Source organism: Cyanistes caeruleus, chromosome 1 (genome assembly GCF_971803275.1).
Source record: "Cyanistes caeruleus chromosome 1, bCyaCae1.hap1.1, whole genome shotgun sequence".
NCBI classification, from domain to species: domain Eukaryota; kingdom Metazoa; phylum Chordata; class Aves; order Passeriformes; family Paridae; genus Cyanistes; species Cyanistes caeruleus.
In genome coordinates, this window is record NC_141701.1 from 127,657,833 (window position 1) to 127,678,918 (window position 21,086).

A 21,086-nucleotide genomic window follows, 5' to 3' on the forward strand; every position below is an offset into this window, starting at 1 on the left:
CGTTTCCAAATTACCCCTTCTTCTATTAATAAGAGGGAAGAAGTATAATACTAATTTGCTTGCAGAAAGAAAGTGAGGAAAGAGGATGGGAGCTGGGAGCTCACATTCTGTTCCAGTACCGTGCAGTGCCACCACAGTCCGTGAGTGCTGGGAGGATCCGGTCCTTGCAGGTACCCACGGGCGAGCTGAGGGGCGGCGGTGCTCTCTCCCCGCTGGGAAAGGGGCTCTGGCAAGACCGCGTTCATCTCATTGCATAGTGCTTTAAACTGAAGGGAAAGATGCCCGTCCTGTTGCGAGAAAGCGAATCTCTCTCGCCTTAAGCCGCCCTGAATCCTTTCCTGAGAGCAATTAGCGTCGAGAGCTGCACACTCCACAGCCCATCAGTCGCCCGTGTGCGCTCGGCTAATTATACAAATTACGTTTCCGTCAAAGGGAGCCACTAAATATGAGAAAAGAATAAAATGAGGGCCACGCTCCCCTCGCTCCTGCTAAAAGCCTGCAGCGGCTTCGACTGAAGGAGGAACGTTTCAGAGGTACTTTTATTGGTTTTGTTTTATTTTTTTACACTATTTAGGGAAAAAAACCCTTGCGTCAGAGCAGTCGCTAGCACTGCCCGGTGCTGGAGATACGACTTAGGCGAGACGGCCGGAGAGCTGCCCACTGGCGCATGGAGCCTCTCGCATGGAGCGTGGGCTCTCCTCCAGTAGGAATTCTGGCCCGCCGGATCCCCGCGGCGACACACGTTCCCACGGGGACCCCCATCCTAGGGGGCAGTGCTAATTCACAGCCGTGCGGGGTACGGCGACAGCAGTGAATGTGCCAAAAGCGTCGCTGCAAGGATCCCCGAGATGAAAGATGCCCCTCTGGCAGCTGAGGCTGGCGGGGAGGGTGCTGGAAGAGGGGGAGGTGAGGCCTGAAAAGGCACGCTCCTGCCCTGGGGCGCACTTACCTGTCTCCAGTCTTCCTCCCCGCTGCCCTCCCCCTCCTTTCTTTTCCTTCCTCTCCCGCCTGCCATGCTTTGTGCGTGTGCGTGTGAGTGAGTGTGCTGTGCGTAGTTTTCTCCCCAAAGAAAGAAGCCCGGGTTTGCTGTTTTGTAACAGGTTTGGGGGTTGGTAAATGTCTTGCAGTACAATAGACCAGTTTGTTCGGTTGTGCTCCCTGCACGCCGGGGAGGGTGCGGGGGTGCCGGAGGCAGGACTGCGGGGGCCGCCGCTGGCTGCCCACCCCTGCCCGCTGCCGGAGAGCCGTGCCCCGCCGCTCCCCCATCTCTTCCGCCGTTCTGGGGACGGTCTCCTGCTCAGTTGACTCGCAGGGTTTCAGGGAATTTCCTGGACTCTGGGCCTGACGAAAAGCTCGGCTTCATCTCTTCTGCCCACTTCCATCCTGTGCAAAAAATTTTTTTTTCAATCTCGACCGTTTCATTTTCTTCCGCTCTTTTCCTCATTTCCCTCTAGACAAGCATTCAACCTGCAGTAAGAGATTCTCCCCTCCCGGAGGTCACTTCCCTTTGCAGAGAGGTTTGGACACAAGAGGTGGAAGTCAATTTCCCAGGTGGGTCCACCCACCCCTTTCTTTGAGGAGCTGCCGCGGGGCTGTTGGGTTACGGGAACCTGCCGGGGCCGGGCGGACAGCGCAGGAACAGCTCCGGGAAGGCGGAATGTCGGCAAGCAGCATGCCGGGCAGAGATGGGAATTCGCACGGGAATCAGGCCACTGGACTAAGCATCGCTCGCCTCTCTAAGACAGCCAAGTCATCTCGGCTCGGTTTCCATGCCGGTCCCTCTCTCTGATCAATTTCTCCTCCTCCCAGAGCGGGTTGGTGTTGGGCAGGTCGGGAAAAGCCTGGCATCCCTCCCCTACAGAGGATAAGAAATGCCCTCGCCGGGGCTCCCCGTCGCATGGCCCCGGCCTCGATGAACACTCAGAGCCTACGGCCGGCCGCCCCTCCCGGACAGCCCCGGGCCGAGGGGGATGCTCCGTCCCCTCTGTCCCCTCTGTCCCCGCACACACAGGCAGGCGCACCCCGGCGCCTCTTCCCGCCTGGGCGCACTCCCTGGGCTCCGGCCGAGCGGCCGGAGGGAGCCTAGCTTGGCCAGGCCTCCCCCCTTGCTTCCCCGGGAAGGGGATGGCATGAACTGTCCTTTGTCTGATGCTGGGTTTGGGCTCGGCGGATTGCTGGCTCGGGGCTTTCCCCGCCCCTCCCCCTCTTCCCCTCCCTTCTGTTTTCCTGGCGGCCACTTCCATGTGGAGCCGGGCAGTTCGGGGAGCCGAGAGGAGCCACATTCCTGTGGGTGCCGAGCGGCTCCAGGGCTGAGCCACAGGGCCTGACACACACAGACACACACACACACACACACAGACACACACACGGAGCAGCCTGCCTGCTCCCCTGGGGCTCTCACACTCACAGCACATCCACCCCCAGCTGCGCTAGCCCCCGGTTGGGACGCACACCTCCATCACCGGCACCCAGACACACACCGTGCCCGCCACCCCCACCTCCGGCGCGGGACGAGAACCTTCCCCCTTCCGCCCGGGTCCCCCGGCCCTGCCCGGGCATCTGCCCGCACCGCCCGCGGGCAGAGCCTTCAGCCGGGAAGTGCTGCCTCCTCGCCGAACGCCTCGATTTCCCTCCCACTCCTTCCCGGGGAAAATTAAAAAACACCCCCTCCAACCTGTCACCGCGGCAGGGCAGCCCGCTTGTCAGGCGTTCCTGTCGCCCTCTTATTCCCCTCGGTCTCCCCCGTGAATTGGCTCCCCCGCGGCCGCGCTGCCTGCGAGGGCCTCCGCGCTCTGCCCGCTCCACCGCCGGCAGCGCTGTGTCCCCAGAGTGCATCCCACATGTGGCATCAATTAAAGATTTCTGCCACGCAATTTTGCGACTGACATACTTTAGGTGTTTCGGTTGTGGATTTCGGAAAGGAGATCTATTGCTTCAAGAAAATCGAGGCGGGGGGGGGGCGGTGTGGGAACCCCCTCTTCTTGCTTTCAGTCATTTAAGCGATTGCTTGCAGTAACTCAATAACCTGTTTTATAGGTCAGATAAGAGTCGTGAAAATAGGAAACGCAAAGTTTACATTAAGCCTCTCTTTCTCTTTTTTTTTTTTTAGGGAGAATCTGTGTTGCATCAGTAGAATAGTTCTCTTTGTTCTGTGGCGTGTCTATTTATATGCTATTCAGGGAGGATAGACAATAGTTTATCTGCCTGGAATACAGACCTGATAAATCCATGCCCCAGCTGTCTGGGAGAACACCTTCCACTGACACGACCTTCAGGGCAGCGGGTAAAACTCACGGCTCCCTCACCCCCTTATTCACCTTCAGGTGAGGGCCCAGAGTGCCGGGCCCGGCTACAACCTGTGATGGATTGAGCATTTGGCGAAGGGGAGCTTGGGGGTGGCTTCTCGCTCCTCTCCCGCTGCCGCCTGTCACTCGGCAGTCCCGGAGAGGCTGTCTAAACCTCAGCCTGGGTTTTGCAGGATGGCTCAGCCAGCCTCTCCGGGCCGGATCCTGACGCGGCTTCGTGCTCTGCAGCGAGCCCGGCTCTTGCAGAGCTGCCCCTCCATTCCAGGAGACCTTTACGGTCTCCTCGACACGCACCGTAAAATGCGCTTTATAGGGCTTCCGCCTCGCACTGTCCGCTGAGCTTTCTTTTAACCTGCTGGTTTTCACTAATTCGCACGGAGAAAAGGGCAGAGAGTGAGACTGCGGGCTGTGGGGAGCGGCTGCGGCCGGGAGAGGCCAGCAAGGGCCGGGGCTGCAGCTCTCCTGCCCATGGGGCCGGCCTCGGGAGCTGCCCCTTCTCATCTGGACCCTGCGGAGACTAACCCAAGACTCACCGGCCGGGCGGCAGCCGCGCTTTGATGATTTAGGTCATTAAAAAATGAAGCGGGTTTGTGTATTTCGTGTCCAGGGTTAATAAAAGTTAATCAGGAGTCGAAAGCCAACTAGCCCAGTGAGTTAACCTCGCTAGCTGCAGGTAGTCCTGTTAGCCGGGCTCTTTTGATTAATTAATTACAATTGAGTCGGTTCTGTGATAATTTCCCTAAGGACCCCTGAGGACCGGTCCAGCGGGTGCGCGGGAGAGCAAAAGGCCGCCGGCTCCACCGCTCGGTGCTGGCATCCCGCACCCCGCGCTTCCCTCCGCCCGGTTCCGAGCCTCCCGAGACTTCTCGCCCGAAAGTGACGTTCAGTCACCTGAGAGGAGGCACAAGACAATGGCGAGCCCTCTTTTGGGGATGGGTGGGGAGCTCGGGGATGCTTCGGGTGCCGGGGAGAGGCTGCCGGGAAGAGCCGAGCCGAGAGGCGGACTGATGCGAGGCGGGAGCCGAACCAGCAGTCCCTGACTGCACATCAGGCTCGCAGTCGTCGAGATTTGGACACGTAACGCTGCAGACCACTGATTTGCTATTTTCTTAATTCCCGCTCTTCTCATTCCCTATGAATCAAACAGTCTTTTGTCCTTCAGAGTTTGATTTGATCGCTACTGTTCACATTTCACTTTTGTATTTTTCCCTCCCTATACCATTACTCATTGAGTGCCCCGTGAAATTACAATCGTACATTTTCAACTCAGCAACCCATTTGCAGTGCAAAAATAGGGTCTAAATAATGGCTGAATTAGCCCTACTGGACAGTTTCAGATGTAACACTCTGTAATAATTATATTGCAGGCTGGATTAGGATGCTATTATCATAATCTGGACGTTTACAATTATCTGTAATTTGCAAAGATGCGCCAGGTCTTGATTACAGCAGGTTTTTTTTATCAAGCTAACCATCACTAAACAGTGACAGTAATAACAGCTAATTTTGCTGGCAATATAAGAGGTGCTGGGGTGTGCAAACAATTTCACACCTGGATGTGCTCACTCAACCAAGAATATAGAGAAAGAGCTTCTGCCCCGAGACTCAGAAAAATATTCTCCACTGCTTCTGTTCAGTACAGATTTCTAGACCCCGATCCTTGCTTAGCAGATTTTCAGAGGGGTAAGTTTTGGGGCTCGCTTGGGTTTGGGGTTGGTTTGTGACTGCTCCGCGCCTTGCCCGTCGAGGCACGCTCCGTCTGTGCTCCCCCACATTCGCGGTCATTCTCTCGGAGGTGGTTTACCTCGCCGGGTCGGACCCCGACAGATAAGCGCCCCCTTTGCCCTGGTGCTGCCGGGGGCGGCGGGCGGCGCGGGGCGGGGTGCGGCGGGAGCCCCGAGCGGCTGCCAGAGGGGCGCTGCGGCCGGAGAAACCGTGCGAGCCCCGGCCAGCCCCGTCCGCCCGTGCCCGCAGCGGGGCGGCGGCAGCGCCCCTTTCCTTTCCTTTCCTTTCCGCGGCTCCTTCCCGCAGCTCCCCGCGGCCCCGGGGCGGTGCAGCCCGGCGGCGGCAGCTCTGGCCCTGGCGTGGGGAGCTGCCGCTGCTCCATCCATAGATGACGCTGTTTCACGAGAGTCTCCCGGGGCGGCTGCCGCGCGAGTGGGAGCCGCCGCTGCCATTCGCTCCCACCCCGCTCCCTGGAAGGCCTCTACCTTTCCCACCTTCTCCCACGCTACTAACCTAATGGGGCTTTTATTATTCTCGTTATCGTTTATTTGCTCGCTTGCTCGCTTGTTTTCCGGGCTTTTTCTGAGCCTATTTGAGGAATCTCTCGCGGGGGAGGAGGGCACGACACATCCAAAGGCTTTCCGCAGCGGCACCCACGCGCGGCGTGCAGGGGAGGACGAGCCCCCCTCAAGGGGCAGCGAGCCCCCCTCAAGGGGCAGCGAGCCCCCCGCAAGAGGCAGCGAGCCCCCCGCAAGGGGCAGCGAGCCCCCCGCAAGAGGCAGCGAGCCCCCCGCAAGAGGCAGCGAGCCCCCCGCTCCTCCGCTCCCCCGGGCCCCCAGCGCAGGGCCGGACCGCCCGCCGCCGCCGTGCCCGCTGGGCGCAGCAGCGAAAGGGTTAAAGGCGCTTGCGGGGGCCGGGAGGCGCCGGGCTCGGCTGGGCCGGGCTCCCCGGGCTGCGGGAGCCGCTCACCAGGGCATCCACCGCCCTTGTGCGAGGCGAGGGGGAGCCCGCACAGGGGGTGGGGGGGTGTAAAGCGGGGTTTTCTGAAAGATGCACACAATGCTGTTGGTTTAAATGTATGGTAGCTTTCTCTCCAGTGTCATTTGAATAATTCAGTGAGCCCCACTACCAGCTGTACTTCTGAAGCCTCTTCCATTCTTTTCAGCATTATAATTTTGGTTAATTTTCAATTTTAGGCCCTACGTCTCTGCAATTTGTGTATGAATAACAGAATAATTTTCCTCTTTTGTTTCGCCTTTCCTGTTCCTGAATCTAAATAAAGATGGCTTTTTAGTATTAAAAGTGGAAGAAAATTACAGGTAATTATCTTTGACGGTAAAAACGCTGTAATCAGCGGGCTACATGAAAAATTACTCTAATTATGGCTGCATTTAAGAGAATGGAAAAAAACCTTCTTGTGGATAAAAACCTTAAATTGTCCCCAATGTCTGCTTCAAATTGGATGGCACTGCAGCTGGAGGCTTTGTTCAGAATTGATCCTGGGGAGCTCTGAACCCAAAGTTTCACAGTGGGAAGGGGAAAAAAAGAAAAGAAAACATTTTTCCTAATGTAACAATACGAATGGTAGAAAATGACAAGACTGATCGGTTTTAAAGCACTCTGAAGACTGACTGAGCGTGGAAGTTGCTCAAAAAAAAAAAAAACAAACCAAAAAACACCCCCCAAAAAACTGGTATATTGGTAAGTAGTCTTTGCTTTGTGTCTAATTATAGTGACTGTCCTTTTGCACGACTGTATGTAGCTGTCATTATATGGAGCACTCTGAGGATCTCTATTGACTTCTGATAAATGGCTCAGTGGTTTCAAGGTTCATAATTTGAAGGATGCCCAGGTCTCTAGCCATTAATTCTCGCAGTATGGGGCACCCAGCTTGGATGAGGAAAAGGCTTTTCATTGTCAGTAGTTGCTGTGCTTTCCACAAGCTGGTGCGGCTGAAGCTGGCTGGACAGCGTGTTGTGTGCCTGGGCACCTCTCAGGGCTTTGCAAAACATTCCTCAGCTTGCATTGTCTGCTCTTTAAAACAAAGGAGGGCGCCTCCTTTCTTAATAATTTGGAGTCTCCAGCCTTTGGGAAGAAAGACAGGGCTCTGAGCTTTGCCTCGGCGAGAAAGCTCAGCTCAGCTAAGCAGCGGAGAAGTAAAATCGCAGCAGAAATGGCCGGGTGATTAGGAACTTCGTCTAGGCGTATCTTTGTGGACTCGGTACCTCCTGTCTTTTAAGTCGTAGCCTTAAAACCAACTAAACCACCAGCTACCCCACCCCACTTCATCTTTTCTTTCTTTGCTCGCAGATAGATGCTTTGGTAGGGGTGTCTGTGCGCTCAGGCAAGCTGGGCACAAGGATCCCTCTGCCCGGACCGATCTGGGGGGCAAGTCGGGGCAGGTGGGGATCCGCTAAGGTGAAGAGAAATAGGAGCCAGGCGGGCGTTTTGTGGCTTTTACTCTATATATGAAAGAAGACAAAAACATACAAAGTATATGTACAACTAAAATTCAACAATATATACAGAAAGGTTGCTCGGGGAAAGGTCCCTCTCGCTCAGTGGTTGAGGCTGCCGCCGGGCAGCGCTGAACCTTCCTTCCCCTGCCGCGAATCCCTCGCTCTGTCTTTACTTCTGGTCTCCGGGAGACTGTCCGGCTGTGTGCGGGTGCGGGTCTGTGCGGATGAGGGGGCTCTTCGAGTGAGAGACGGTGGTTTCTTCTGAGCCGCAGCCCATTACATTTTGAGAAAGCATGCAGATTTTTGCTTCGTGGTAATGTTCTAATCTTACAGTATATTTGCATTTTTCAACCAGTTCTCCTTTTTTCCCCTCCATCTTATTTTTTTTTTTTTTTTTTTTAATCACTTCTTCTGTCTTTTAATCCTTTCCCCAGTCCGGATTTGGTGAATAAAAATGAAGGAGCTTTGACTAGTCTCTCTTTCATCATGTAATGTCTTTAGCTCATTAAACAAGTAAAAACGGCTGCCATGGTAGATTCAGGTTCTTGTGGGCAAAGTCTGTAAAAAGTTTGTTTTGACGTATACTCCACAGAGAAAGAGGCTGGTGCCTTGGAGTCCAAAGGAAAATATCCTAAAGAGTAGTGTCTTCTGTGCGCCAGAATGAAAATTGTGTCTTTCTGTTCAAGATCAATCGCTGAGGTTACTTAAAAAAAAAAAAAAAAAAAAAAAAAAAATAAAGCCACTCTGTCTCTTTGCCGCATCTACAAGTTCACACAGAGCCTGTTAGCTGGCACGGCTTGGCAAAGCAGGGGAACTTCTTGCCATGTCGAGACGAGGCGTTCTTGGGAGATTATTTCTCTTGGACAATTCACATCATTTGTGGTCTCTGCATTGTGTCTTGATGTGGAGAAGAATACCAGTGAGAATAGCCAGGCATGTAGCTGTTTGGAGGCATATTGACTCCCTTGGCAGAGGCTGAAACGTCCCAGACTGGAGGCAGAGCTGGAGAGCGAGGGGAGAGGGCAGCGGAGCCGGGCAGAGGGTCGCTCTCGTGGGGGTTACTGCCCTGCTTCAGCAGCTTCTTGAATTTGGAGCGCTTGTTCTGAAACCAGATCTTCACCTGTAAACCGAAACGCATTAGATATTAGGCTGCCGTCAGCGCCCAGGGCACAGCAGGGAGCCGGGGGTCTAATCTGGAGAAAATGTTGAGGGCACACGCCAGTCGGGTGTGGAGCTGGGGATGGGGACAGGGAAAGGAGGGTTAGCTACGGCTGCTCTCGGGCTTTGGATGCAGCTGGAGGGAACAGGGGAGGCAGAGCAGAGCTGGAAAGTGAGAGGGATGCAGGATTTAACCTGCGACGTTGTTTTTTTCCCTGGGCAGGCCAGATTGTTATGGCTGAAACAGACCACATGCTCTGAGGGCTCCTGTTTTAGCGCCTCATTCAGAATTTTGGAGGTCATTTGATCATTCGGGCAAACTGTTGTCAAACATGGGCAATCATATGATTTTGTGCCAGGAGACAAGAGCCAATAGACAAAGGGCATCTTACAAAGAAATCGCGTTTCTGAAATCCTCACGTTCAGATCAAGCAGTCCACGCTGATGTGGAGGGGGAGGAGGCGTAATGGAACCACGATTACGGCGTTATATTAAAATGTATTATTAAAGAAAGAATAATTTTATTTTCTCTGTGAGTAATAGTATATCAACATTGCTTTGGGTCTTATCCTGCTCCTAACTCAGCAGAACTCCCAAAGAGGGAGACTGCACTCGATAAGGTGTGCAAGGATCCGGCCCACTGGCAGATCAGAATTATTATAGAAATTATATATAGGTAAGACATGTATACAGAATGTATTTTTTTAAATCAGTCAAACAAAGAAAACAAATTCCCCACATGCATGTTTGACCTCTCAAACTTTGCAATCATAATGTTTCACTAGGGGATAAGCAGTGCTTCTCCTCTAGCTGCAAGATCAGGATCGGGTCCCTAAAAAAATATGAATTCTAGAGAGAAAGTGAGACAACAGTGAGACAGAGCGTGCATGCTGAGGATACTAAAATCGCATTTGCAAAACCATCAGGCCCATTCCCATCATTAATGTTTGCTGAGTATTTAAAAATCTGTCTGGAAGAGTCTGTAACCAATGACATTGATAAAATCCTGAAGTTATTTGTTAAGCTCATAGATTCACATGATAACATTTTGCCCGAATTTATCCCATCTATCCATGCACTTCTCCACAAACCCCAGCCTGGTAAGCCTGTAATGCCTCGTATGTCTTTCAAGCTTAAATTAGCAGAATGGCACAGCTACTCCAACCACACTTAACTATGGCTTAACCTGCCATAATTTTGTACACGGCTGTCTTTGATCTTCAGATCTATTATCACCTTCCGTACATTTTGCCCAAGGCTAACCACTGCATTTGCGTTAGTCATCCAGGGTGAATTAACTATTGATTTAACAGGTATTTCCTAACGCGTTCCTGCTTCCCCCTCTACCTATATACGTTGCTACGAGGCAGCTTTGCTTTTAGCTCTACCTCAGGCAGGCCCAGCGATTCCTTGCCTTTGTTTTGTTCTCCTTTTCACAGCTGGGCAATCGCATCTCGGTGCTGGAATTATCCGAAAATATAGGCAATTTTAAATCGTTATGTGTGGCATCAAAAGGGAGCGCTTGCTCGCAGACGGCTGAGGGAAGGGCGCTTTCAGCTCTTTCTGCGGTAGCCCGAGCTCTGCGGCGCGTTAGGTAAATCCTAGCACAGAGAGATGGGAACCGTGTGCTTTACCTTGTCTACCGTTCCCGACAGAGGCCAAAATGTTTAGGGAGCATCATACTTTGCTTGGCCTTTGTTGCTCGAGCAGGATTTCAGTGATTTGGGATTCCCAGTAATTACCTGTGTCTGGGTAAGTCCTAATGAAGCTGCCAGTTCAGCTCTCTCTGGAAGTGCCAGGTACTGAGTCTGCTGAAAGCGATGATTTAAAGCCTGGAGTTGTAGACTAGAGTAAATGGTTCGAGGCTTCCGAATCTTTTTCCCTTTTCCATTAAATCTGATTTCACCGTTTTCAATCACTGTGGTTTTTTGCTGATCTGCAAGCAAAACAACACAGCTGAAACATCACCCTCCTTAGCTATTAAACGCGGGTATTTTGGCTGCCACGGCTTCTAAAAACGCCAAAGCCTGTCCCGACGCCTGTTCAACCCCAGGCAACGGGGCTGCGTCTCCTTACGCGCGGCACAGGCTGCTGCTTGGGAGCTACCGGGAGAAAAAACAGCTGTCCGGGCATAGTGGGTACGTTCTCCTTCTTCCCGGGAAGAAAAAAAAATATATATAAATAAATAAATAAATATATTTGTAAAAATGTAAAGTGCGGCGCTGGCTTTGCGAAGGTATGCCTTGCTCCAGGGCCATCCAGGTTTTACTCAGCTAATTGACTTTGCGTCGCCAGTTTGGTGGTCAGTGAATCACCAGTCCGAGACTTTCAACAATGCTTCTCTCCCCCCACCACCCCCCTCCCGTGCCCCTCTGGATGGGTATGTACGTCTCCCTGCAAAAAAAGAAATACATAAATCAGACGGCCCCCGAGCGGAATGCGACCCGCTCGCCTGGAAACTTTCACTCCTCAGGTGTTAGCAGGAATTTTGCCTAAAGCCGGTCCCGCCGTAACAAAGGAGCGCGGGGCGAGCGGGGACGGCGCGGGTGCGCAGCGCCGCGGTACCGCCGGCAGCCGCCGCTGGCGCGGAGGGAGCGCGGCGGCCCCGCCGCCGGTACCGCAGCAGTAGGCCCGCGGAGGGGCCGCGGAAACGGGCAACCCCCCGCCTTTCCTCCCCGCCGTCCCGCGCACCCAGGGCCGGCGCCCGCCTCGGCGGGAGCGGGGGGCACGGCGGGGGTCGTTCTGCAGGTGCCCGGAGGGGGGGCCGGGAATGGGCCCGGGGATGGAGGCAGCGGGGGAGAAGCTGGCAGCGGGTTCGGGAAGCGGTGCCGGCTCACCTGCATCGTCCGCCCGCGTCTGGCTGGCCGCGCTGCTGTTGTGGTAGGACTGGAGGTAAGGGCTGTGCTGCGAATGGCTCACGTAGGGGTAGGCGGCCAGCGAGCGGTGGTTGTAGGAGCCGGCGCTGCCGGAGTAGGGCGAGCTGTGGTGGTGATGCTGGTGGTGCGGGTGCGAGCCGGCGGCGGAGTGCAGGCAGTGCAGCGGGTAGTGGGCTCCGGCCATTGCCGGCGAGCTCTGCTGGGAGTGGGGCGGCGGCGGCGGCTGCGGCGGCGGCGGCTGCTGTTGCCCGAACTCCATGAAGGCGGATTTGGAGGAGTCTTGCGCGTCCAGCCCGTCAGCCATCGTAGTCATGGTCATCATCAAAGTTTGGGAGGGAGAGCGCGGTGCTCCCCGGCTCGCCCCCCGCGCTCTGCCTCCTCTCTGCCCAGCCACCGCCGCTCCCCTTACCCGCCGCGGCACCGCTGGAGAGGCGGCGGTGATTTAATTTAATTTCTTTTCTTTTTTTTTTTTCTTTTTTTTTTTTTTCTTTTCCGCCTTTTTTTTTTTTTTCCTTCCCCCCCTCCTCTCCAAGGAGCCGTTGTGCGAGGGGCCTCGTTCAGTGAGGGAGGGGAGGAAGGGGAGGGCGGTGTGCGGGGTGTGTGAAGGGGGAGGGCGGGCTACTCCCGCCGCTTTTTTGCGCCGCTCTTTTCCTTCATCCCCCCGGCGCGTGGGGTGGGTGTTGTTTTTTTTTTTTTTTTCGCTTTTTTTTTTTTTTCTGGGTATTTTTTTTTTTTCTTTCCTGGGGTGGGGGGGTGGGGGGGGGGGCGTGGAGGGTGGGGGTAGTTTAAGGTGGGAGCCGGGAAAGTTGGGGCTCCGGCGCTCCGACTTGAAGGGCAGGGACGCGCGCGAGTCGAATGGTTCGTCTCCGGAGGGCAGCGCCTCCCTCATTGGTCACTCGGCCCCCTGACGTCATAGCCGGCAGCGCGCGCGCTGCCCGCGCCCGCCCCCCTCGCCCCCCCCCCCCACCCGCGCGCGTTGCGCGCCCCGCGCTCGGGTGGGGAAAAGGGGAGCGTCTGTCCCCATCCCCCTTCGCCCCCTTCCCCCCAGATCGCGCATTCCCCCACCGCACGACCCCCTCCATCCCCCTCCCCCCCGCCTCCTTGCGCGGTATTTTCGCTGCGGCGAAGCGACGCGCAGCGCATTTTTCCCCGCTGAACGCAGCAGCAGCAGCAGCTCCCGTAATGGCTTTCAAATATATGCAAATGGCTACGTGCGGTTGGCGGTTTTGGCAAAAAGCTTGATTAGGATATAAACGACCCAAGGAAAAAAAAAAAAATGTGCCTGCGCCCTAAATTTGTCTTTAGATTACAATTCCAGTTGATTTTATTTTATTGTCAACATTGTTAATGATAAAAATAGAGTCGTTTTACAGTTATTTTTACTTTCTGGAAGGAGGCAATTAGACTTCTAATCAGGAATACACAAAAATCTCCCATGATTAACTGCAGTACTTTGTTCAAATTGCTGCTATAAAATTCAGAACAATTTGCCTGTAATGATTATGGACTGGGTTTATTTTGGGAGGTGGAATAAAAGTGGATATAGCATAAATTATCCTCTAATTATACACCAGTGTCGCCTCAATTATCCTCTTATCAAAATGGTTGTCTAACTGCCGCATTTAGTTTCAATTCTCTCCTTTTTTCTATAAAAAGAACTTCATACCTTGTTATTATTAATCCATTTATTATTTGCAAGGGGATTTATATCCGAACATCCAGGTGGTATTACCACTTCTCTTTCAAAGATGGACTAGGGAAAGACATTAAGTTTGATCCAGCACGGCGGAGGATCTCTCTCTCCTCTCTCTCCTCTCTCTCCCCCCTCTCCCTCACCCCCTCTCTCTCTTTTTTTTCCCCCCTTTCCCTTGCTTAAATCTCCTCGCGTCCAGCTAAGCATGAACTCCGGAGACAGACCCCACTGGAGAGGACTGAGGTAGGAAGGACCCTGCGGAACTCGCTAAACCTAGAGAAATCCGAAAGTTGCTCTAGATGGGGAAAGGGGCTGGAGGCTTCGGGCTTTGAAAACCAACACCGGCACCAGCAGCCGCTGCTTCCAAAACCTCGCGCAGCCCAGAGACATCCCCAGACCGATCCCAGGTCTTGACACTGCCTCTCACTGCGACATTCCCTGAGGATTGGTTTTCAGATTCTGCAGATATTTTTATTTTTTTATTTTTTTTTTAAGGCATCGCTTGTGGAAATACTTAGATGGGTTTACTTTTTCTTTCTGGGATTTTTTTTTCCTCTTTTTCATTTCTTCCTTTATTTTGGAGTGGTGCTTCCCCACAGCCCGATCATTAGCTCTGGGAAGCCGAAGGATGCGAGCCCCCTCTTCGCATACCGTTGAAGGGAGGGAGGGGGTGGGGAGGAGGGGGAAGGAGGATGCGAAGCGATGCTCTATCGGTGGAAGGGCATAACCCGTAGTCTCTCGGCGCTTGTAGTTCATATGGCTTGTTTCAGGGGGGCATGGGGGAGGGATGTCTTTTTTCCTGTGTGGCTGGGATGTTCTGAGCCCCCTTAGCCACCCTCTCATCGTTGTTTCACTTCTTGAGCCCTTGGAGTCGGTTCAGTAACTCTGAATGCAGTTGTAAGTGTCTTGCCTTGTTCCCCGGCTTTTAACAAGGGTTCCACTTTAACACGCGAAAGGGTAACCCGATCCAGGCGTTTACAAATCTACAATGAATAAAAATATAGAGAAAAGGGGAAGAGAAAGGAAAGAATTCCTACTGAGACTCTTTATTCATAGGTGTAGGTAATGTACGCAACAGGAACAGGTACATTTGGCAGTTTTATTGCTTTATACCCTCCAGCTTGCTGTTAACATCATGAAGGCGTTTTTTTCGCAGGTGCACATACTAGCATTTTCTCCAGCAGCAAGAGCATGCATAACAAAAGATGTCAGAAAATAGGCTGGGGAGTGTTTGCAACACGTTGTTTTCTTGTTTCGAAATAATTCCTTTCGCATAATGGATGCTAACCCCGGAATGGGGGGAAGTTGGGTAGAACAGGAGACCGATTTGAAATAATACCTATATGCCGCCTTGGCGAAGGGGATAAGGCGTCTGAGTCAGACAAAAAGGAGAAGAAGAGAAGACAGGGAGAATCTGCAGGAACTGCTTCCTGCGACAGACAGCAAACGGAGTTGCATATGCATCTCTCGTTCAGCCTAGCTGACGGTGGGGAGAGCGGGACAAGCTCCGGATGTGGGCCGGGGGAGCGGCGGCGCCGCGGGGATGCGGAGCCCCCGCCGAGCCGTCCGTGGGCGCCGGCCGGAGGGAAGAGCTGGAAACCCGGCGCTGCTCTTCCCCCGCGGTGCTCAGTCATCCTCGTCTGTCGGCAAGACAGTTGACTCCGTCCAACCTCACACCGATAATTTTCCCCAATTTAATTAGGCCCACCGGGGATGGCGGGGGGGGGAGTGGGGGGGGGGGTCTGAGCCGTGCCCTGGTAGAAGTGGCATCTGCATGGATATTTCTTTTCCGAGGTTCAGGCAGGTGCCGGGCCCGCGGGGCAGCCGGGAGGTCCGTGCCCGCTGGGGAGCCCGCATTGCCCGGTCCTCCCGGGCTCCCAATTGCGGGCAGCCGAGCCGAGCCGTCATCGGCCTCTTCCTGGAGAAACTAGACCTGAATCAATAGCTCTGGACGCGTGAGAACAGTAGAGTGCTCATTTCCTAGGGTGGGTGACTCGTGAAAAAGGGGTGGGGACGGGCACCCCACACCTCCTAGTCCTCTCGCCCTGAAGCGCCTCCGAAAGTGAGCGGCAAGGAGTCACGAGTGAGGGGCGGGAGCCCACGGGGGGAGCTGCCTTGCCTCAACTGAGCGTCCCGGACGGGCCAGGAGCTTGGCTGGAAGGGGCAACGTGCGAGTTCGGGGGAGTCTGGGGGCTGTCCTGAGGTGGGAGCTCCTGCACGGCCTCCTGTGAGCACATGTCCGTCCCTGGGAAAAGGCAGAAGGAATTAACCGCATGGGACCCTTTTCCCGGCTTCCTTTCTCTTTCCGCGGCCAAGCTCGAGCTCCCGGAGGTCTGGGTTGCAGCCCTGGTCGGGGGCGATGGGGATATGCCCTGTGCACTGCTCTGTGCTCTATTCCCTCCGGACCGCGGGTACCACCGAGCCCTGCCCGCGCATCCCTGGCCGGCTTTCTCCTCTCCTCACCCCCCGGTGTAATATTCCCAGGGCATGCTCTCCACAAGTCACCCTCGCTCGTCCGGAGAGCAAGGAGGCCTTTGCATCCCGAGCGGGGTTAGGGTCGGTATCTGTCCACTCCCGGGCTGGCTGAGAGCCGCGGGGGCAGCGCTAGCATCCCTTCCCTCCGCTGGCGGGGAGCGTGGCACCACGCACCGCGCTCCCCGTGCCCCAGGACTGCGTGACTTCGTGCGACCGCTCTGCGGTGTCACCTTAAACCGCGCCGCTTTAATGATGTTTGTGGGGAACAATTTCAAAGGGCCAAAGTGTGTTTGCGTGGTTTAAGGTCACATTTGTGAGTCGAAAGATGTCACACAACAGACACAACAGTTAGAAGAAGCTGACAAACAACAGGAAACGGTTCTATTTTTAGGGTGTAATAGGAAGTTAATGTAAGCGGTCAGAAGCTTCCTATATGCCTCCGAGCACCTTCTGTTCCATTCATTCATTCGCCCATTCATTCATTCATGCGTTCAACAATAACAACAGGGAAAAACAAACATTCCCGTTCCGTTTCTCATCCCGTCCTTCCCGGGAAGTCCTGCAAGGATGGGCTCTGCAAGCGAAGTCCCTCTTTCGGGTGGTTTATCTTGTTTTTTGGTTCGTGGGGAGAGGTGAGATATCTGACGGCGTTCCTCAGGCGAGGTTCCTCCTGAAGGAGTGTGCAGGGACTGAGGGCTGCGTTCTGGGATTATATATCCTCTCTTCCCAATTTACACCAGAGTCTGGGAGAGTGCTTTCTGTCTCACACCGGTCAGAGTAGCTGTGAAAGTCCGAGAGAAACTTATTTCAGGAATTACCTTGTTTTTACGTGAGAAGCCCGTGTACCCCCGTGAAGCAGATCTTGTAACAGGATTTTTTGTCAGAGAAATGTTGGTGGTGGGGAGGTGAGAGGGGGAAGGGAGGGAGGGGAAAAGACAAAGATTAGATCAGTGAGCGATCTCCTATTTTTTTAGCAACAGTACGGAATCCACAAAGCATTTGAAAGGTGCTCGGGAAAGAGTGGAGTTCTCCGGCAGAATGGTATGTGGAAAATCTCGAGAGAAGAGGAAAGTCAGAAAATATTCCCTCTGGCAGCGATCCGCTGCAGATGCGCTTTTGCGGAGAGGCTCCCTCCGCGGATGCTCGGGACTTTCCCCGCTGGAGTGCGGCCGCCAAACGCGAGCCCCGCGGGTGTCCTGCCCTGGCAGCGCGGCTTTGCCCACTTCATTTACAGCTCCCAGAAGTTCAGCAATATAGCTCTCCTTGCATCTGCCGGTGACATTTCCCTCCCACCCCTCCCCGGTCTCTCAAGCCTGTTTACTCCAAAACACACGTCCTCCTCTCCTGCTAGTATGTCATATTGCCATCGTCTTAATAGCAACTGAGTGGTGAGGAAAGGCACCCGCAAAAGGAGGTCACCTCCTCAAGCTGGAAGCGAGCCATTCTAAGGAGAGACTGCGGAATTTGAGCGCTGCCAGCGCGAGAGCAAGAGCGGAGTGTAGGCTCCTCTGGATTTCAACCCACTAAGGCTATAACAGACAGGCAGGCGTCAATGGCTTTCCATACCGCGAGTGTGAAGGAAGTGGCAGGGAAGCGGAGGGGGGGTAAACCCCAGCGCAGCCTTGCAGATGGATCACACACGCCGCTTTCTATATTGTAGCCTGGGTCAAAATAATAGGAGTCAGAAGGGGAAAGATCCAGAGGGAACCAGCCACTGTCTCTTGTACAGATTTGTAGGGAAGCCTTGGCTGTGATTAAAACCTTACAGATAGATTCGTTCAATGTGTGGCTCCGTAGAGAGTCGCCTCAGACTGGGGCTTTTTGCTCGGTTAATGTTTTATCGTGTTGTTGTCGTTGGTTGTTGTCCCTGACGGGGGGTACGTGTATGTGGGGGGAGCGTATACCTGCTTTAAAATGTAATTAGGTTTCGAGCGAGTGGCTGCTCAGCTGGAGGACAGAACCCCCGCGGAGGCCCTGGCCACCCGCCTGTCCCCGCACCTGCTCAGGTGTGCACCCACAGCGCCTGCAGTGAAATCCCACCGACAAGTCTCTGCCCCCGTGCCCATTCGGCGAGCCTGCTCTCGGCATCCGTGTCCCCCGTAGAGAGACCGAGCGGGCGGCCGTGCCTCCTCCGCCCCTCCGCTGGGACCCTTGCGTGGCAGCGGCGAGGGGGGATCTTCCCCTCCGAGGGCCAGGGGACCTCCCCGAACGCAGCCGCAGCTTTGCAGACCGCCGCCTGCGAGCCTTTCACTTGGCAGGCGTCCCCGCCTGCCCGGCTGCTGCTGAAGCACATGTTTGTTTTAGCGGGGACTGGTGTTGTTTTGTTTTCTTTTCAAATGGAAGGAGAAAAAAACAACAACAATTAAATAAAAAACCTTTATCTGGCAGAACAAGATGAAATGCAATTAAAAAATAAAAACAAAACAAAACAAAAACCCAGCCCACCACCGCTCTTAAGTGCCCATCTTGGAAGGGCTCAGAGGAGAATGGAAACTCGAGGCTCTTTTAAGAGAGGCTGCAATTTCTCCTGCGGTAGCGGCCGGTCTCACCCCCGAGCCAAGCGTCACCCCGAGCCCTCCCGAGCCCAGACACGCCGGGTTCAGCCCCGGCTCCCCACGGCCACTCGTGTGCTGAGCCGGTGACAGCAGCGGGGACCGTGTCACCCCGGCTGCGCTCTGCAAGTCTCGGATTCCGGCGAGAGAAAGCAGAGGCTTTAATTACGGCAAACGAGCGCGGTGTCCTCTCTCTTCAGTCTCTTTGCCTTCGTTTATTTTTAGTACACTTCAAATGTCTACACATTTCCCTTGTTGAGATCACTGCAATTATTTACTCTGCCTTTAGGGATGCATTTACCCAAGCAATGAATGGAAATGTAGTAAACACTGCGCAAAGTCAATGCAGTTATTGAGGTTTATTTATTAGGAAAAAAAGTAAATATCTCGGCTTTACTTGTTTCTTCGGGCAGACTCGTTATCTAGAGTAGATTGCAAGGAGAGTTCTTCACTTATTCCCGTGAAAGGAGCTTGCTTTATACGTTTATCTAGCATCTGTATCTTGCTACAGCCTCTATTGTCAGGCTCTCAGCGGTCTATAGAAACAAATCTAAAAGTTAATTTAGAAGGATAATCCGGAGGGATGCATTATCTGATCTCTCTATAGAAATTTAGCTAGGTAAGGTCCCGTATCTGAAGGCGTAAAGAGATACATAGAAACAGAGCATCGCCTCCAGCAACCTGAATTCCGCCCGCATGCACCGTCCGGAGCGGAAAAGCTCTTGACACTGAGCGCGGTTTCACTGGCAGAGTGAAACTGCATTGCCCGACTGACTGGTCCTGGTGTGACCACGGCGTTATCCTCCATACCGCAAGAATTATTATTATATTCCTCGAGTTGAGATCGTCACCTTTCTCCACCTGTTTGCCCTGACCCCTCTCCCCCCGAGCATCCCTCTCACGGAATAAACGCAGGAGGAAGGGACGCTGGGGGACGTGGGCGGTAAGAGCACGTTAGGTATCTGCGGCGTGAGGTATTCCGGCTTTCTGACAGCTGGGTCTGAAACAAATCAGATCTGGATTAACTTGCCTGTTTTGTGAATTGTCTGCATTTGAGCAAGCAGCCCTCACCCACTCCGCTTCTGGCAGGTTTTGTTACACGTGCCTCTATAAATATATTATCCCAACCCTCTTTCCTCGTTGGAGATCTCTGTTCAACAAAACAGAAAACAGAACGAGCAGAAGCGTTCTTCTTTTTTAAATGAAGACATTTATAAGTAACCTAATTTCGTATCGTGGAAGTAAATTTCATGCTAGGATATATTTTGCACAACATGTAATCTTTTACAGCCGGAAGACATTTAATTAAAGCCATATTCGGAGAAGTACGGCTTCAAAGCAGTCATACGACCACATACCTCATTCATATTCAGGATCCGTCCTCAAATTCATATTGTTCTAACGTGGGACATCGCCTCTACGGCATAACTCCGCAAGGCCTGGGCAGCATGAGAGATAACACAAAGGAGGGCAGGCACAGAACAGCACGGGAGCGCTTTACCAGGCGGAGAGGTGTCTGATTAACCCAAACACCACCGCTTTCTGCTTTTCAGCTCTCTACATTCCGTCAAAGGAACTCCCAGAAATTCACATGTACTAGCTGGGGGGCTGGAAGGAGAGGGCAAACTCCACCGAGGATGAGCCAGGATTAAGCATCCCGAGTTGGGTGCTCCCACCTCGTTTCCACACGCTGCTGCCCACTTCACGTTGCCTTGGGAAATACGTGTGTGTGTGTGGACACACACTTTGCCATCTCCCCATAATAAGGCCGGGGATCTTGTGGCAACCCCATTTCCTAGCATTTTGGGCTGCTCGGGAAGCGGTCATGCAGACTCACATACCAGCCTACAGCTAAAGGGGGATCTCTGGAGAGAGAGGGATGGCGCCCTGCCGGCACTGTTCACGGGCATCTGTCAACTTTTAATAGCACTCCTATCGTCTGAACGACAAACACATATTCTGTTCAAGTTTTTGCCCCATCTCCTGCTTGACTGTTGGGTTACTCAGATGAAGAAGCTCAGGGACTCCCGAAGAGATGAGGGTACAGGAAGGGAATAGCCCAGGCCCGAGGTGAGAGCGGGGTTCAGCTCGACATCTCACGGTCTGCGGGGCTCAGGTGCCGACTGTCCCGGTCCTTCCCGGCTCCGTCGATGAACCACCAGCTCTTTCATTGAAATCACTGGTAAAACTGCCCTGAATTCGGCGAGAGCCGAATCGGCCCCCCCTTGCACTGTTTCTCTAGGGTAACTTTTGCCTAAGCGGGCAGCCGGTGCCTCCAGCCTTTCCCTTTCCATCCCGCTGGTGCGCAAGGCTGGTTCTGGGGACGCCAAGGGACTTGTGTGCTCCGGGATCTTGCCAACAGGCACTTTCGTTTTCTTTTGGAAAGGGATGGCAAAATACTACCAACGAAGCGAGGAAAAAGCAAAGCGAAATACACCCACAACAAATTTTCCCCCTAAATAAATCATCTCCCTATCCAGCCCGAAGCAAAATAAACCCGCAGCAAAACGAGTCGCCCCCCGCGGCCGCCCTGCCTCGAGTTGGGGCTGTTTCGTTTCAGAGGGGATAAAATTCAGCGGCGAAATCAAATCAGAAAGGTTCTGGTTAGTTTCCTTGTAGTGGTAATTAAAAGTATTAATTGCTTGTGTCGACAGCTTAAAAAGACAGGTGTTGGTAAAAAAGCGTCATTAATCTTCCAGTCATTAGCAAGCAGCGGTGGGAACCGGACTGGGAGAAGGAGCCGATTGTTTATGAGAGTCTTGCAAGGTTTAAGAATGGAGATTATAATAATACCACCGCTAATCAGACGACTTTATCCATTCCTTTGGAAAATGAAAATAAAT

At 53.6% G+C, this 21,086-nt stretch overlaps 1 protein-coding gene and 1 long non-coding RNA gene across 2 annotated transcripts in view; one reads left to right on the forward strand and one right to left on the reverse strand.

The window, feature by feature from the left end:
* The first annotated feature begins 6,650 nt into the window (after positions 1 to 6,650).
* The window catches only part of LOC111924244 (uncharacterized), a 107,707-nt gene continuing 93,271 nt past the window's right edge, over positions 6,651 to 21,086 (forward strand). Inside the window, exon 1 of the long non-coding RNA XR_015277904.1 lies at positions 6,651 to 6,731. This is a non-coding gene — a long non-coding RNA (uncharacterized LOC111924244). The remainder of the gene's footprint in view (positions 6,732 to 21,086) is intronic.
* DLX6 (distal-less homeobox 6) lies at positions 8,199 to 11,958 on the reverse strand. The gene is made up of 3 exons (XM_086856718.1): positions 11,485 to 11,958; positions 10,390 to 10,583; positions 8,199 to 8,609 (listed from the first exon to the last, which is right to left on the reverse strand). The coding sequence occupies exons 1-3, from the start codon at positions 11,843 to 11,845 to the stop codon at positions 8,358 to 8,360; spliced, it is 807 nt and encodes a 268-aa protein (XP_086712844.1). The 5' UTR covers positions 11,846 to 11,958; the 3' UTR covers positions 8,199 to 8,357.

Coding starts and splice junctions, on each gene's coding strand:
- DLX6 (XM_086856718.1), bottom strand. CDS start 11,845: ATGATGACCATGACTACGATGGCTGACGGGCTGGACGCGCAAGACTCC. Junction 10,584..11,484: donor GACGCGGGCGGACGATGCAG/GTGAGCCGGCAC, acceptor TTTTGCTTGCAG/ATCAGCAAAAAACCACAGTG. Junction 8,610..10,389: donor TAGGACTTACCCAGACACAG/GTAATTACTGGG, acceptor TTCGGTTTACAG/GTGAAGATCTGGTTTCAGAA.